The 14893-nt window shown below is 57.9% G+C and overlaps 2 protein-coding genes across 2 annotated transcripts; both read right to left on the bottom strand.

Moving 5' to 3' along the window:
* Positions 1–851: 851 nt before the first annotated feature.
* On the bottom strand, positions 852–5889 carry NGA_0622900 (nadph:adrenodoxin mitochondrial; the record flags this gene model as incomplete). Its single annotated transcript, XM_005855595.1, has 5 exons — positions 852–2388; positions 2881–3008; positions 3145–3942; positions 4044–4138; positions 4227–5889. The coding sequence occupies 5 exons, from the start codon at positions 5887–5889 to the stop codon at positions 852–854; spliced, it is 4221 nt and encodes a 1406-aa protein (XP_005855657.1).
* Positions 5890–10979: 5090 nt separating this feature from the next.
* On the bottom strand, positions 10980–12420 carry NGA_0622800 (uncharacterized protein; the record flags this gene model as incomplete). Its single annotated transcript, XM_005855594.1, has 3 exons — positions 11694–12420; positions 11117–11527; positions 10980–11006 (listed from the first exon to the last, which is right to left on the bottom strand). Exons 1-3 carry the CDS (start codon positions 12354–12356, stop codon positions 10980–10982), a joined length of 1101 nt encoding a protein of 366 aa, XP_005855656.1. The 5' UTR covers positions 12357–12420.
* Between the last annotated feature and the right edge of the window lie 2473 nt (positions 12421–14893).

Here is a 14893-nt window from a genome sequence, read left to right as displayed (position 1 = left end):
GAGACTACTACAGCTCGGCCGGGTACTCCCAGCACCCGCACTACGGCTCGTACCCCTCGCAGCACGGGAGCGCTTACAGCGACTACCCGCCCTCAGGCGTGGCGGGGGGCTACTCCTCCTCCTACGCGCATGGGGGGTACGCCCAGAGCGGCAGCGTCCCTGCGGCGGTGGGAGTGCCTCCGCCCTCCATGGGCGGGGGGGGTCTGGAGGTTACAATGGGAGCCACGCCTCGCACTCTCAGGCCCACGGCGTGCCTTCATCGGACTATGCAGCGGGTGGGGGGGGCGGATACGCGCCACACCGAGGCCAGCATGCGCACCAGGGGCGAGTAGAGCGGAGTCACCGCCCCTACTAGGGATGGGAGGGGGCGGGGAAGGGATCAGCCGATAAGGCGGAGGGTGGGGGAGCGGGGAGGAAATGTTGGAAAAATGAAAGGGAAGCGGGAAGATGGACAAGGCAGGGTTGAGGGGAGTTGGGGTGTACGAGGATCCTGGTATGCCTGTCAGTGTGTGTGAGTGAGAGAGTGTCGATTCTCAGCTGGAATGGGGGAATCGTAAAGACGAAGAGGAGCTTGCCTTGCACGCAGCAACCGCAGTAACGAAAGTGTTAGCGGCTCTTTCTATGAATTGAGGAGGAAAGAAGAGAATACACTATTAAAACTCTTTAAATCTCTACATTTACATTGTTGTAGCTTTTCCAGGTATGCACTATTTGCCACATGAGTGAGCGATTAAGAAATGAAAGTCATTACAACCTGCAGCCCGCCACCACAGCTCAACTTCGGGCGATCTCCAGAAGCATGAGCGATTAAGAAATGAAAGTCATTACAACCTGCAGCCCGCCACCACAGCTCAACTTCGGGCGATCTCCAGAAGCCGGCGGCTATCCGTGACCTTCTCTCTAGGCTTCCCTCGCGCGGCCCCATGGCGACGCTCCCAGGCATCGATCTTCCCGTAGCCCTCCCAGGACACCACATCCTCCGGCTTCTTGCGCCCCGCTTGGGCGAGCGCCTCGAGCAAGGAGGAGGAGGAAGAGAAGGGCAACTTTCCTTGCGTAGCGTCCTCCATGATGGCGGCCACGGTCTCTCGGGCGTCGTATATGTTCGTGTTGATAATCCCCGAGGGGCCTCGTTTCACCCAGCCCGTGCAATAGACGCCTGGGACGGGCACCGCTTCTTCACGGGCTGCTTCCAGCACGCGGCCATGTCTGTTTGGCACCACTGCCTTCTTGTTGTCGAAGGGAAGACCCTCCACAGGCTGAGACTTGTAGCCGATGGAGCGAAGGGCCAGTTGACAGGGCAGCTCCTCTGTCTCGCCTGTCCCCACGGCCACCACGCGCTTTCCCTGTCCGTCCAGCTCCAGGCGGGCACGTTCAAAGACAACGGCGCCCAGCCGGCGCGGCCGCCGTGGGTCTGGCAGGAACGCCCGAGGCAGGAGCAGGAATCTGAGCGCCACCACCCGTTCCCGTCCCTCTCCAGCCTGCCCTCCCACCGCGGGGCCGGGTAAGGAGGCCACCAAATCTGTCAGCCGCTTCCGGGGTCTAGACTGCGCGAGCTCTGCGATTGTAAATTCTGTCAAGCCCATCGCCACCTCCTCTGGAGGCACCACCAGCCTGGCGCCCGGGATCCGAGAGAGTTCCCGGAGCTCCTTGATGGTGAAGGCCGCCTGTCCGTGCCCCCGCCGTCCCACCACTGACACGGCAGCCAGCTTGCTTTCCCGCAACACCTCCAGGGCATGCTCGCAAATGTCGCTTGTCTCCAGGTCTGCCGGTCGCTTCGCCAGCACGCGGGCGCAATCCAAGGCCACATTGCCTTGACCCAATACGGCGACTTGGGCGGAGGCCTGCGCCAGGATCTCCCCGAGCATGCCTGTTAGCTTGGCATCTTGCGCATAGTCTGGATGGCCGTTATACCAGTTAACGAACGTGCGAGCACTGACCACTCCTTCCAGGGTATCCTCTCCCGGAATTCCAAGCGTTCGATCCTCCGATGCCCCGTACGCCAAGACCAACACATCGTACAAACTGCGCAATGTCGCTACATCCACGTCGTAGCCTACTCGAACATTTCCATAAAAAGAAAAACGAGGGTCTCCTGCCACTTTTTCGAAGTCACTCTGGACGGCTTTTACCTCAGGATGGTCGGGCGCGACCCCTGTACGCACCAAGCCAAAGGGTGTGGGGAGAGAGTCCATGACATCTACCGTTGCGCCAGGCCCCAACTCTTTCAGCAAATACTTGGCCACATAGAAACCTGAGGGCCCAGCACCCACAATTCCTACTCGACTGATGATATTTGACGCAGTCGCATAAAGGGGGTTCGTAGAGAAGCAGACGTGATGCTTCCGAAATGCGAACTCCACAAAAGGCCCTGCGGCAACGGGCTGTCGCCTATGACAACGTACAGCATACTGTCGCAACGTGTACATACCTAGCTGTCCCCCCCCAAAAAAAATTTGTGAGAATCGGGACCTGAGACGGTTTTACAATTTTATTTTATGAGGACGATTGACCCAGCATTTCTCACTTCAACACGTCTCTGTGCGTTAGAACAAACAAATTTCAAAGTTGTAGTCCGGGTCGACAATCTCATAGGACAGTGCAACGCCTTACCCAAAGTTACGCTCCTCGCAGACTTCTTCCTGAAGGTATGATGTGAATTGCGAAAAGACCAGAGGAAGTGAGAGAGAGCACAAGCTTCAGTAAGGTCATACATTTCGTTTCTAACTAGTAACTTTCATCTTTAATAGGAGGTTAAGATCGAAGTACAGATGTTAAAAAAGTAAAAAACATGAACTCTCAACAGCGATCCATTGCAAAGGAAAGGGTTACTGCTCATCGAGGTGTGTGAATTAAATTTACATTACTTGCTATCTGCGCTACCTTTTAGCGTTGCCAAGCGGTTCCTTCCGTCCATTCAACCGCTCGAAGATGCTTCCGACACGCTTCCCCTTCTCCAGAGTCAGAACATCAGGGTACTGATCCAAGACCTCAAGCGTCGCTTGAATCGTCTGACAAATATGGGAGTCAGACCCTTTGCCCGTAGACTGGAGAAAGGGGTGCTGCAAAAGGCTGGAAGTTCCACCGGCTAGTCGGGGGGCGCGCCGTGGGGTCTCTCCGAAGGCACTGTTGGATGGTGTCACGCACATCGGGATCTAAGAAGTGCAATTCATCGTCGGGAAAAGCAATTTGATAGCGCTCGTCTACGATGCAGTGCAGTTTCTGGATCAAATTGAGGTCTGCGAACGGAGTCTTGCCGTACACGAGCTGGTACAAAATGCAGCCCAAGGACCAGACGTCACTCGCCCGGCCTATCTTCATGCAAGGCGCCCGGCGGCCCCCCGCGCCGGGCTGCTCGCGACCGTTCCCAGTATCAAGGATGGCTTCTGGTGACATATAATTGACAGTACCTACCTGGGACTCTCGCATGATGTTGGTGGTGTCATTTCCTATCGCCTTGGCAATCCCGAAATCGATCAACTTCAGCCGTCCTCGCACAAAAACGAAGTTCGCAGGCTTCAGGTCACCGTGGACAATACGCTCCTCGTGGACGCAATGCACGGCCCGGAGCATCTGCTCCCACACAAAGCGGACAAAGTTCAAGCTCAGCGGTCTCCGCCCCTTTCCCCTGGAGTCGTTGCCGGCGTCGAGCGCCTCTGCCGCCGCCTGCTCAGCGAGGAGCTTGCTCAAATCAATCTCCCCCAACTCCATCAGCATCAAAACCAATCCCGTCGCCTTATCGACAGTTGAATCTATCAGTTGAATGATGCAAGGGTGGCCGCGCAAACGTGCAAGTAGGGTGATCTCGTTGGCGAAGGACTCCAGGGCCTTCCTGTCTTTCGGAGGCACGCGTACGCGCTTCAGGGCATAGATTTGTCCGGATTCCGACAGCACGCGGAACACTTTGCTGCTTCCCCCCCGGCCAAGGACGTCGAGTCGTAGGTACTGGGTGTTGTTCAGGGTCATGAAATTTCGGGAGGAGAGTAGCATGTCAAAAGAGAAAGTTTGGGATGCTGGTTGCTGTAGGTGCTCGGGATGCTTCGAACGTGTTTCACGCTGCTGCTGCTGCCGCTGCTCTTGGTGTTCTTGTTGGTGTTGTGAAGGCGGTGGTGCATGATGATGTGGTGGCTGAGCTTCTGGTCTGGAAAAAGGAGATGGGGAAGGTCGATGGCTTTGCGGGTGCTGGCTGACATAGTGGTGTGGCTGATCCTGAAGCTGGAGGGGGGCACCGGCGTTGCGGGACGCGGGCGTTCCCGCAATTTTGTCCTCTCTGATGCCTTCCTCCGTATGCCGCCGGGGCTGCTGCTCGTGTCGCCGAGAATAGTGGTCAAGTGGTGTTTGAAGTTCTTCTTGCTGCTGCTTTATCGCCCGCTTCTGATCTTTTCCGTCATAGTCAAGGGATCCCTTGTCCTCTATCTGCACGGACTCGTGCGTGACCGCGGACACTCGACCCCGATCTCTTGTGTGCGCCTCGTCGGTGTCAAATTTCTGCTTTCTGCCCGATCCCGGAAGATCCTCTTTTGGCGAATCCGAGGAACGGCTAGAGGCGGCGGCAGGGGAGGGGAGACAGGCGAGGGAGGGGGGTGGGAGGGTAGCCCTGGCACTGTTGAGATGGGGTGTCTTTGCCGCGAGCGGACGGAAGGCAGTCTCCCCAGGAGTCTGCTGCACAGATGCCTGCTGACCATGAGCCGTGTCCTCGGAGCCCCTTTCCTCCTTCCCCGCGCTCTGATCGCCCTCCAGTATCGGGTGCAGCGCCGTCAAGGAGGGGGACGCGAGGCGCAGATCCTGCAGGCGATGCGTGTCGGGCTTGGCTGGGGTCGTAGCTACAGGCACTGGAGCATGAGCCTCGGCGCTTCCGGTGGAGGGGGTCGCCAAGCATTTCTCGGGAGGGGGAGGACAGAAGTCGGCGTCGCACTTACTGCCCCCACCCCCCGTCACCTTCTCTGCTTCCCCGTCCGCTTTGCCGGGGGTGTCGAAGCGCACGCGTTCCGCCTTTCCCAGCCCCAAGAGTCTTCCGGTGGGCAGGAGTCTTTTCGATTTGCTGACTGTTCGAGGCTGTGTCCGCGTGGACCCCTGGTTTGTCGAGTCGTCCTTGTGCGACGAATGAAGCAGGTCGGCCCTGGCAGAGGCGGGAGTTGGAGAGAGTATCCCGGCCTGTTGCTGCATGCTGGCGTCGATTGTGCCTGTAGGTTGTGCCTGAGGTGTGACAGCGGGCGGCACCGGGGCCTTTGCCGTCTCGGTCACTGCCGCAGCAGGCGTCGAGGGCGGCCCGGGACGCGCCCGGTCATGCTCCCGCTCCTCCACTCTTGGCGGCTGACTTGGGTGAGGTTGCTGCGTTCCTGAATCTCGGTCAGCAACACCACTGGCTTCAATTGTTAAGTCGGGGGAAGGCGCAACGGAGGGCGGAGAGCGGGTTGAGAAGGTACTCGGCAAAGGAGTTGCAATTCTGGATGCTACTAAAGGTTTCCTGCTTCGTAACCTCTCAAGTTCGGCGACAAGAGTCTCCAACGGCGCCGCCCCCCGCGAGATGCCCGACTCTAAAAGAGCAAGTGCCTCGGTAATCCTCCCTTGCTTTTCCTCGAAGGCAGCGAACTTCAGATAGAAGCTAGACGACCGAGAGCCTATCCCGCAGCGATACATGTGTTCATAGGCCTCTCGTGCGTCCGATTCGCTCACGCAATTTTCGGCCGCGGCAAATCCTAACCATATGTTGACCAATGCAGGATCCTCTTTGTCCCGGGAAGGGCCGTCGGGGATGATGCGGGTGGCTTTCTGGTAGAACTTACGGATGTGGGCCGCCTCGGCAGGTGCACAGGACTCGGATTCACCGAAGACTCGATGCACGTGCTGCAAGAGGTGCCACCACACCGAAGGATTGCCCCTATCTTCCATCACTGCTTGAGCTAGCTCTCGTCTGGCCTCGCTTTCTGGCAAGCCCTCCCCCAGCATGAACACCTCGTCTGCCCTCTCCGCGAAGAGTAGAAGTCGTGGTAAAGCATGCTCCTCGCACGAGTGTTAAGGGGGTTTTCCTGCTCGCATCAGCGTCTGCATTACCCCCACCTTCTCGAAGGACATTCGCCAAGTGCCCCGCACCCAGCGTGATCGTGGACAGACCTTTCCGTCGTGCCACCCCTCCTTTGCCCATCGGGATTGCTGGCGCCACATTTTCCTTATCCGCAGCGGCTATACTGACCGCGACACGAGCACTGGCCGTGGCCATAGGTAGCCAAGGGAAGGAAGATCACTTTTACGTGCAGTGGGCCGCCTCCCTGCGGGTTTCATGATAAATGTGCGTGGTCAAACGTGAGTTGGGGCTTGGTCGCGGAACTTAAGGTAAGGAATGCAAGTTTACGCAGGAACTTTCGGAGCCCATAAAGGCTATCCCTCCGTGCATTTGCCTCCAATACCTCCGCACATCCCGTATCAGCTTGCAAATATTGCTTTCAAGGTGCATTGAAAGCCTCCGATCAGAAATATAGGACCGCGGCCACATGAGTGGGGAGGAGCGGGGGGTCTCGACAACACGTCAGCTGTCGCGCGTTGCAGCAAGTTGGTCACGCCGGAAGTCACTTAAAATGCCAAAATAATGTGCTGGGGGTCTCGAAAGCGCATGATCGATATCACACAGACTCACATTTATCCTTTTCCTCATGAAAGGATGGTGCGATGGAAATATTACCTGGCATCGAGCATTTCAAGACACCTGCCGCTCTTGTTGGTGATGCAGATACTTGTGTCGCACGCCTTTTTCACGCGCCCACTCCCCGCTTGCGCGCCCCTCAAGGCTTCCCTTCTCTCCGTAAGGGCTGCAAGGGGGATTGATGGCTGGCAAAATGATGACGCACCGCGGTATCGATCCCGTGGAGTTTCCGCCAACAAGCATGAAGTCCTGGGTATAGTTCACGACCAGGGCAAAAAGCTTTACCCTGCATCGACGTCCTTGTACCCTCAAGCCTTTTGTAAAATCCTTCCAGACATGTGGAGTAACGACCCAGAAGCAGCGCTTGTAATGCATGCAGATGGAGCGGGGAGCAAAGCTGCGTTGGCGTACGCGTATTGGCGTGAAACGGGAGACGTGTCCGTATGGAAGGGAATCGCTCAGGATGCCTTGGTGATGAATTTGGATGATGTGTATTGCGCAGGGGCGTGGCGCGCACCCTGCCTCGTCACGTCTACCATCGCAAGAAATCGCCGCTTGGTGCCTGGACTCGTAGTGAAGCATTTGATCGACGGCTTGGAGGAGGTCGCGGAGGAACTGCGGCCTTGGGGCGTGGCCGTCGGGATGGCCGGGGGGGAGACTGCCGACCTGGGGGATCAGGTCAGGACGCTGACGGTGGACTGTACCTTGGCCACGCGAATGGCCCGCGCAGACGTTGTCGATAACGGAAACATCCAAGCGGGCGACTGGATTGTGGGCCTTGGCTCCTCGGGGCCGCCCACGAAGTACGAGGCGAGCGCAGCAGACCCCGGTGCCAAGTACAACAGCGGGATAGGAAGCAACGGCTTGACCGCAGCGCGGCACGATGTGCTCGCGCCCGCGGTAGGCAAATGCTATCCTGAGACGTACGATCCGGCGCTGCAAGATACGGCGTATTGTGGGAGCCGACTGCTGACCGACCTTGTGGAGATCCCAGGCGGAAGAGGCACGGGCCAGATGACGGTCGGGAAGCTTCTACTTTCACCCACGCGCACCTACGCCCCGTTTCTCGCTCAGCTCTTCGAATCGAGTCGTGGCATCCAAGATCACATCCACGGAATCGTCCACTGCACGGGAGGGGGGCAAACGAAGGTGTTGCGTTGCCTGCCTCCGGGCAGGCCGGTCCACGTGGTGAAGGACGCCCTATTCCCCACGCCCCCGGTGTTTCAGATGATTGCCCAGGAGCAGCGAAAGCAGGGGGAAGGGGTCTGGAAAGAGGGTGTCCGTTGGGCGCAGGAGGGGCAGAAAGGGAAAGATACAGGCATCAGCGAGGCCTGGCGCGAGATGTACCAAGTCTTTAATATGGGCCATCGGATGGAGCTGTACATTGGAGGTGGGGAGCGGCATGCCAACACGGTGATAGAAATGGCTGAAGCCTTGGGGTTGACGGCAAAAGTCGTTGGTCATGTGGAGGAGGAAGGGGGCGTGAACGGGGGGAGGCACTGTCTTACAGTGCATCATGCGAATGTAGCGAAGAATGGAGGAACACAAAAGTTCGTGTATACATAACTATGTGGACTGGCGTCATGACACGCATGGACAGGAAAATAATATATGGGGGGGGAATCCTGAGCTCGGTGGGTCGTCATTGCTTGTTGAGTTTCCCGTATCTCTTCTTGTCTTTGAAATTCAACCTCGCACTCCCGCTTCGTCACAGAGAAGGATCCAGCCCGTCATAAGAAATCGTGTGTGGCGCTCTTACGTTTGCAAGACAGTCTTCACATTTCTTGCAGGTTCCTACTTAATTTCAAGTGTCTTTATACTTTGATTTCACAACTCACTCTTTCTCCTCCCTATCTTATTTTAATGTTTGTGTCGCTGCTTTCATGTTCAAGCCCACTTTTGTATCCAAGCCTGCTAATGCTACCGTTGGTGACGTCTCCTTTCAGATTCCCTTCGACATCCAAAATGGGTGCCGACAAGTAGAGCCAGTGCTGCACCAACTGGAATCATGTGCGGGTTGTTGCGCGTTTCATATTGTGTTTCTTATTCTCTCTTTTCCGCCGCCGGTCGGTAATGCGCCCCTTCGTCACGTTTCAATCGTACGACACAATGCCTACCATATCTTGACATTATAAAGCCTCCATATCTTGACATAATTAAGCTTCTCCTGTTTTGGCCGTAGGCAGACACACTTTTTTCACCTTTTCGACCCCTGCCCTGTACATTCATCGCGTTACCCGGCCGCCACACATGCGTCATGCCTCCGCTTTACCCCTTCATTGTCACAATAAATCGTCCCACGTGCCTACTTGCCTCGCCTCGTCATTGAATGCTGCATTGCTGGCGCTTCTGGTCAAGACTCTCGGAGCGTGGCACGGACTGTCCCCCTGTGGACCCATCCTTCGACGCTTTCATCGACGGCGGGGCCGAGGCATTTCTGCTCTTCGACGGCAGCCAATCAGGTCCGGATGCTGAGCTGGCGGCATGGCGCACCAGGAGTTCCTCTCGGCCCACCAAATCCCGTCGTGTCCGCGGGAGGGACGCCGAACCCCCGGCCCATCCTGATCCCTCCGTTGCGGTTTCAATGTTCTTGTGCAAGTGCATACCCAGGACCTTCAAATTCTCCGCGACCGTCTTCAAGCGCGTGTCCGTCATGGGCAAGCCCGCCGCGAGGTACGTCTCACGTGCGTCTCTCAGCTTGGCCATGGCCTCCAGGTCTCGCCCTAGGGACTTGAGGGGCCGCGACATGTTTACCAGGACGTCGCCGAGACCAAGCATGGCGCCTGGAGCCGTCTCCCCGCGGGGCACATTGATCCGGCGGATCATCTCAGCCTCCTCATATGCCGCAAGCGCGGACTCGAAGGCACGCAGGCGCTGATGGGCGTTGGCCAGACCGAAGAGGGAAGAGGCGATCTCAGGGCAGGTGGGAGGGAGCACGGCTCGTCGCACCTCCAATGCACGCGCATGCATCGCCGCAGCCGCCTTCAGGTCCTTCTTCGTCTCATAGATGGCGGCCATGCGCGCCAAGGAGAGGGCTATAGCGGGATGGGCGCGGGCCAGGGCGGCAGATTTGCGTTCGTGCGCCGCCTTGTGACACATGAGCGCGTCATCCAACTGTTTTTTCGACGTAAAAATCTGGGCGATTCGCTCGAGCGCCCCTGCCATCACCATCAATTCTCTACCACGTCGGCACCTTTCCGAGTCGTCCTCCGAGCAAGAGGAGGAGGCGGTCGAGGAGGGGGAATGCGAGGCAGTGGACGCGGTCTTGTGCAGGCTCCTAGGCGGCGTGGACACAGAGGCCGAGCTCGTGAAGGATGAGGAGGAGAGCGAGCCGGGGGCAGATGTGGCATTCGCACCCTCGGCCCCCGATTTCCCAAAGGCCGGCTCCTTCGCCTCCGCCATGCGCCGGTAGGCCTGCACCAGCATGCTCAAGGCCACGTCGGTGTCCCCCTTCTCCGCGTACACCTCCGCCATGCCCACGAGCAGGGACGCCAGCTCCGGGTCCTCCCGAGGCACGGTCTTGCGCCGGCGTTCCAGGGCATCCTCGTAAATCTCCAGCGCCCGCACGTACTCCTCTCGCTCGCAGTACAGCTCCGCTTTGCCCGTCAAGACATGCACCATGCTCAGATCCTCCCCCGCCCCGGCGCGTCTCAGTTCCTGCTCCGCCGTGTTCAACTGGGCGAGCGCCTCCGTCGTCTCCCCAAGTTCCCGCATCGAGGCCGCTAGTCGAACCCGCACATTGGCAAGCCGTTCACACGCCTCCTCCTGGATCTGACGACCGATGGCTGTTCGCCATGCCTCCTCTTGCTGCCGTGGATGGCCCCGTCCCCTCCTCCCCCTCCCTCCCTCCCTCCCTCCGCCTCTCCCTCCGCCCCCCACTCCCCTGCAGGACTCTAACTCCATGGCATGCAACTTGACTAGGCGAGTCAACACCTCTTTGGCCTTAGCGTGCTGTCCCCGCCCCTGGTACAGCTCGGCGATCCTCCCCCACCCCTCCGCCTCCATCTTCACCTTCCACAGCAATTTCTCCTGCCCCCCCGCCAGCATGGCCACGGCGTCCCGATAGAGTTCCGCGGCCTTGTAGCCTTTCCCCCTCCTCTCCCACTCTTGCCCCAGGTCCAAGCACGCCTCCGCCATCTCCCGAGAGACCTCGCCCCGATTTGCCTCGCTCTCGCCCACCTCACTGCCCCGGCCCCACGCCTCTTCCTCCTCCCTTATCTGCTGCTCCTGGTGGTGCTGACCCACATGCCGCCACCACCGCTCCTCAAGCTGACGCAACCGTCTCCGCCGAGCCAATGCGGGCTCCTTCTTAAGGCCCTCGCCGACCATCTCCCCTAGCGCGTCAAGGGCCAGCCCCAAAGGCAGGGCACTCGAGGGGTGACCCGCGAGCAGCCCCCCCACGATGGGACGCAGGGCGGGGGGGAGGCAGGCAAGCAAGGGGCTGACGGTTGTGGCCGGCGAGGACCAGCAGGACCACACGGAGTCCTCCCCCTCGCGCCCCGCTCGGGGCCCAGCCGTCGCCAACCCCCCCGCGGTCCCTGTGCCCGGGAGACCCTCCTTTCCCGCTGCCCCCCCCGTCCATGCACCCGCCACCGCAGCCGTCGCCAGGTCCCGTCGGCCCACGCGGTAGTAGTACGCGTCGTCCTCTCGGTCCGTCGAGCCCGTCAAGGTCATGTGCAGCACCCGGCCCACCGCCCACAGGCCTCGGCGGGAGTCCGGGACTTCGCCCTCCTCCCCCTCGTCCGAGAGCAAGACATCGAAGCCCGCCAAACGCACGTCCCCGTTGGGCTGCGTGAGAAGGACGTGGGCCAGGGATAAGGCGCGATATCCAATGTCGGCCTCCTGCAGCGTCCAGAGTCCTCGGACAATCTGCCAGCTCCAGCGAAGGGCCTGCACAAGACAAGAGTGTCACCAGAGAAAGAGAAACGAGTTGAGATCTCTGTCATTAAGATGCATCGGCATGCAAAGATACTAAGTTTTCCGGCCCCACGAACAACGTCCTCGTCCTCCCCCTCCACGCCCGTCTGCTCCCTACAGCTAGCCTCCGACTCCCTACCTCTTCCCTGCTGTACGCCTCCATGTAACCACGCTCCGCACCCTTGATTCGTGCGTCGAGCGTTTTCCAGCAGACCGGCGTGGTGACCAGAAAGCGCATGGAGGGCAGGGACTTCAAGCCTCCGAACTCTGTCACCAGCTCCACCGTGTGCGCCGGTGGGCAGCACGCGTTCCTACGCGTCGAAGATGCCGCATCGCTCACGTCCAGTGGCTTGGCAGCGCCGTCCTCGACACAGCCGTCAACCCTGTGGCAGTTTTGATTTGTACCCGCCGAGAGTGCCAAACGACGGAGCAGTCGTACCTCTTGATTCCAAGCAGCCAATTTCGATGACGGAGAGCTCATCGCAGACACGGAAATGGTGCTCTCCTGGGACACCGCGGAGCTGAAGACATCATGGAGTGAGCATTTGGCCACTTTAATCGCAACAGTTGATTCTGTTCCGTCCTTATTCCGTCGTATGCATCGATACGTGTCCCCGGTCGCGTCTCCGCGGCGCGGCCAGTCCTCGCTTAGCATGTACTCTGCCCCATTAGGACCCCGGACTTTCAGGCCCTCACCAAATACACCAGTGCCTGCGACCCCTTCCCTGCATTCTGTCGTTTCAGTTGTATGGGTGAACTGAGAAGCTGGACCCAAGAGCCCCCCGCTTGGTAGGGGTGGCATGCTTTCAGACTGAGGCGAGATCCAAGTGAAGGCCCGGAGGATAAGTAGATACTTCTGCTTCCCAATCCTGTCTTACTTCCCCTTGCTGAACAAGCCCTCGGGCGTGTTTCTGTGTTGATGAAATTTCATGCGAGAAATAAGGTATAATTCATTGCTGGGATGCGCGGTAACGTGATGTTTGTGCTCTGGGAGAGCATGGAAGAAAGGCACGTGCTGACATGGCGGAAAAGCTCTTGGCGCCCCCCCCTCCCTTGTAACATCATGTAGCATGATCATCATGTGCAATTAAAGCACGAGGTCCCATCGACTCTGTCCGCACAATTTATAACAAGAAGATTTTCGCCATCAAAGGGGTCATCACCTTAAAAATTGCAGAGACTGTTGAAAGAGCCTGGGGCGTATCATCATGGAACAGTCGTGGCTAGTAAAAAAACGGCGACCGCCAGCTAGGAAGCATCCCAGAGGCACAAAAAGGGCAGAGGGGCGTGACAATCTAGTATGCCCCCAGTGCTTCAGAAAATACCAAATCATCCTTCCCGCCATCGGTAGTCACGCACTTTAAAATACTTACCAAATTTTCAGATTTTTTACCATTCTTGGCCTTTTGTCTCGCCAGTATCGCTCTTGTCGACCTCCCGGCACCTTTCCGTGATATGTAATAAACAATGAAATGTGAGAATGTCCCCATGTCTAGAACATTCCTATTTGGAAGCAAGCGTTTTTGGATGGATTTGCCCACGAAATTCTTCACACAAAAGCTAGTTTTCCAGGTGACTTTAAAAAAAACAGCTTGTTTGTTTAAGGGACCAAGGCCCAGACAACTCCTAGGTCTACACGGTCTACCCCTGAGTCATTTTCACCGCCAAAACTCTTGAATTGTCGCCATTTGTCTGCCCGAGGATCATACACCTCGACGACTCTGGTTATGGCGTCGTCGTTAGTCACGCCTGCCTGTCCGCCCACGACGTACAATAAGCCCGACGGCCCAAAAGCCGCGGAGCAGTAACCCCGGGGTGTTATCATGAGAGGGAGCCACCTCCATCGACCTTCCCGAACGTCATACTTTTCTCCCCTTCGGTGGCTGTGCAAGCCGTCGGGCGACCCTCCCACGGCAAAAAGGCAGCCATCAGGGCCAAAGGCCAGCCCAAAGCCGGTTCGGGCTACATGCATGGGCCGTACCACATCGACCAACCATTCCCTCGTGGCTCCCTCTGAATCGCCCGCTCGTAACACCTCAACGGAAGACAGATATGTCGTACCCCCCCCATACCCTCCAGCGGCATAGATGTCGCCTGTGATGCTCGCAGCTGCGGCAAGCCCGCAGCGGGCTTTTACCATGCAAGGGCCGGGGCGCCAGGGCATAGTTAACCGGGCAAGGGGCTCTTCCATGATTTCGGTACTTTTGAGTACCCTAGCGCCTTGCCATATGCTTTCTCCCCCCCCCAGAGCGTACAAGCGGCCTTGCAAATCGGTCACCGAGGCGAGGAAGCAACGGGCGGTCTCGAGCGGCTGCAGGGACGTCCACATCCTTTCGCGTCGAGGCATGCCAGACCAGCTCGAGCCTCCTGTTACCAGGTCCTCCTTTGCCACCCGATGCTCTCTCATCCCACCCTCCTGGGCAGTCCTCGGGTCTACCCCTAACCTCTCCACGGATTTCAAAGCCTCGGATCCCGACCACCCCCCCACCACCCACAGACCGTCCTCCTGATCCCGAGCCACTCCAGGTGCAGAGCGTTCCATTTGTAAGGCTGGGACAGCCTCTTTGTGGAAAGGAGCAGGGTACCGCCCTGGCAGAAGCTTCGCGCCCCCGGAGTCCATGAAGCATTCGCATCCGTCCATTGGCGCGGGCCTGTTGCAAGAGCCCCCCAGTACATAAAATCTTCCCGGGCGATCTAAGTCATTTTTATGCTCGATCGGCCAGCAGCTTTTCCGTAGTTGCAACAAAAATCTCTTTTGTGAGATGTAGGAAGGCTTTGATGTGATGAACCACTGAAACTGGTATTCTGTCGCCATCTGCCACAGGGCAACTCCTTTCTGTCCCTCGAGCGAATTTCGGGCCAACAGGCATGTCTGCTCCCACCGTGCAAGCATAGAGGCGTCAAAATAGCGAAGAACGAAATACAGCAAGTCAGTTGGAAGAGTATCGTAGATGGATGGGACTGAGTCTGTGCTGGGCGCTGCAACATTTGTAGGGCCTGCATAGCCTCTCTTTCCAATTTTGGGACGGGATGGTGGCTTCTTCCCAGGCATAGTGCCTGTAAGTAAGAAAATTAATATTTTGCTCCAATTTTTCCAGTCGCAATAAACTGCAATCCTGGCCTAAGTGCGAGCTACCTATTCTAAGACAAGCGAGGCGGGAGGTTAATTCAACTGCGCTGCACCGCCTCCACTAAAGTCAAGCTGTTAGGACCGCTCCAACAAAAAACTATGTGCTGAAACAATCGTAAGAGATGTACCGATGTTTTCTCGTGCCGCTGGTGATAGAAACGTTTGAATTCAGGTTGTGCAAAAGATAATCGGCAACGTCTCCCAACAAA

Source organism: Nannochloropsis gaditana (assembly GCF_000240725.1).
Source record: "Nannochloropsis gaditana CCMP526 unplaced genomic scaffold scaffold159, whole genome shotgun sequence".
In the NCBI taxonomy this organism is placed as follows: domain Eukaryota; class Eustigmatophyceae; order Eustigmatales; family Monodopsidaceae; genus Microchloropsis; species Microchloropsis gaditana.
The sequence above is the reverse complement of the archived record's forward strand: the minus strand, read 5'-3'. Positions and strand labels throughout refer to the sequence as shown.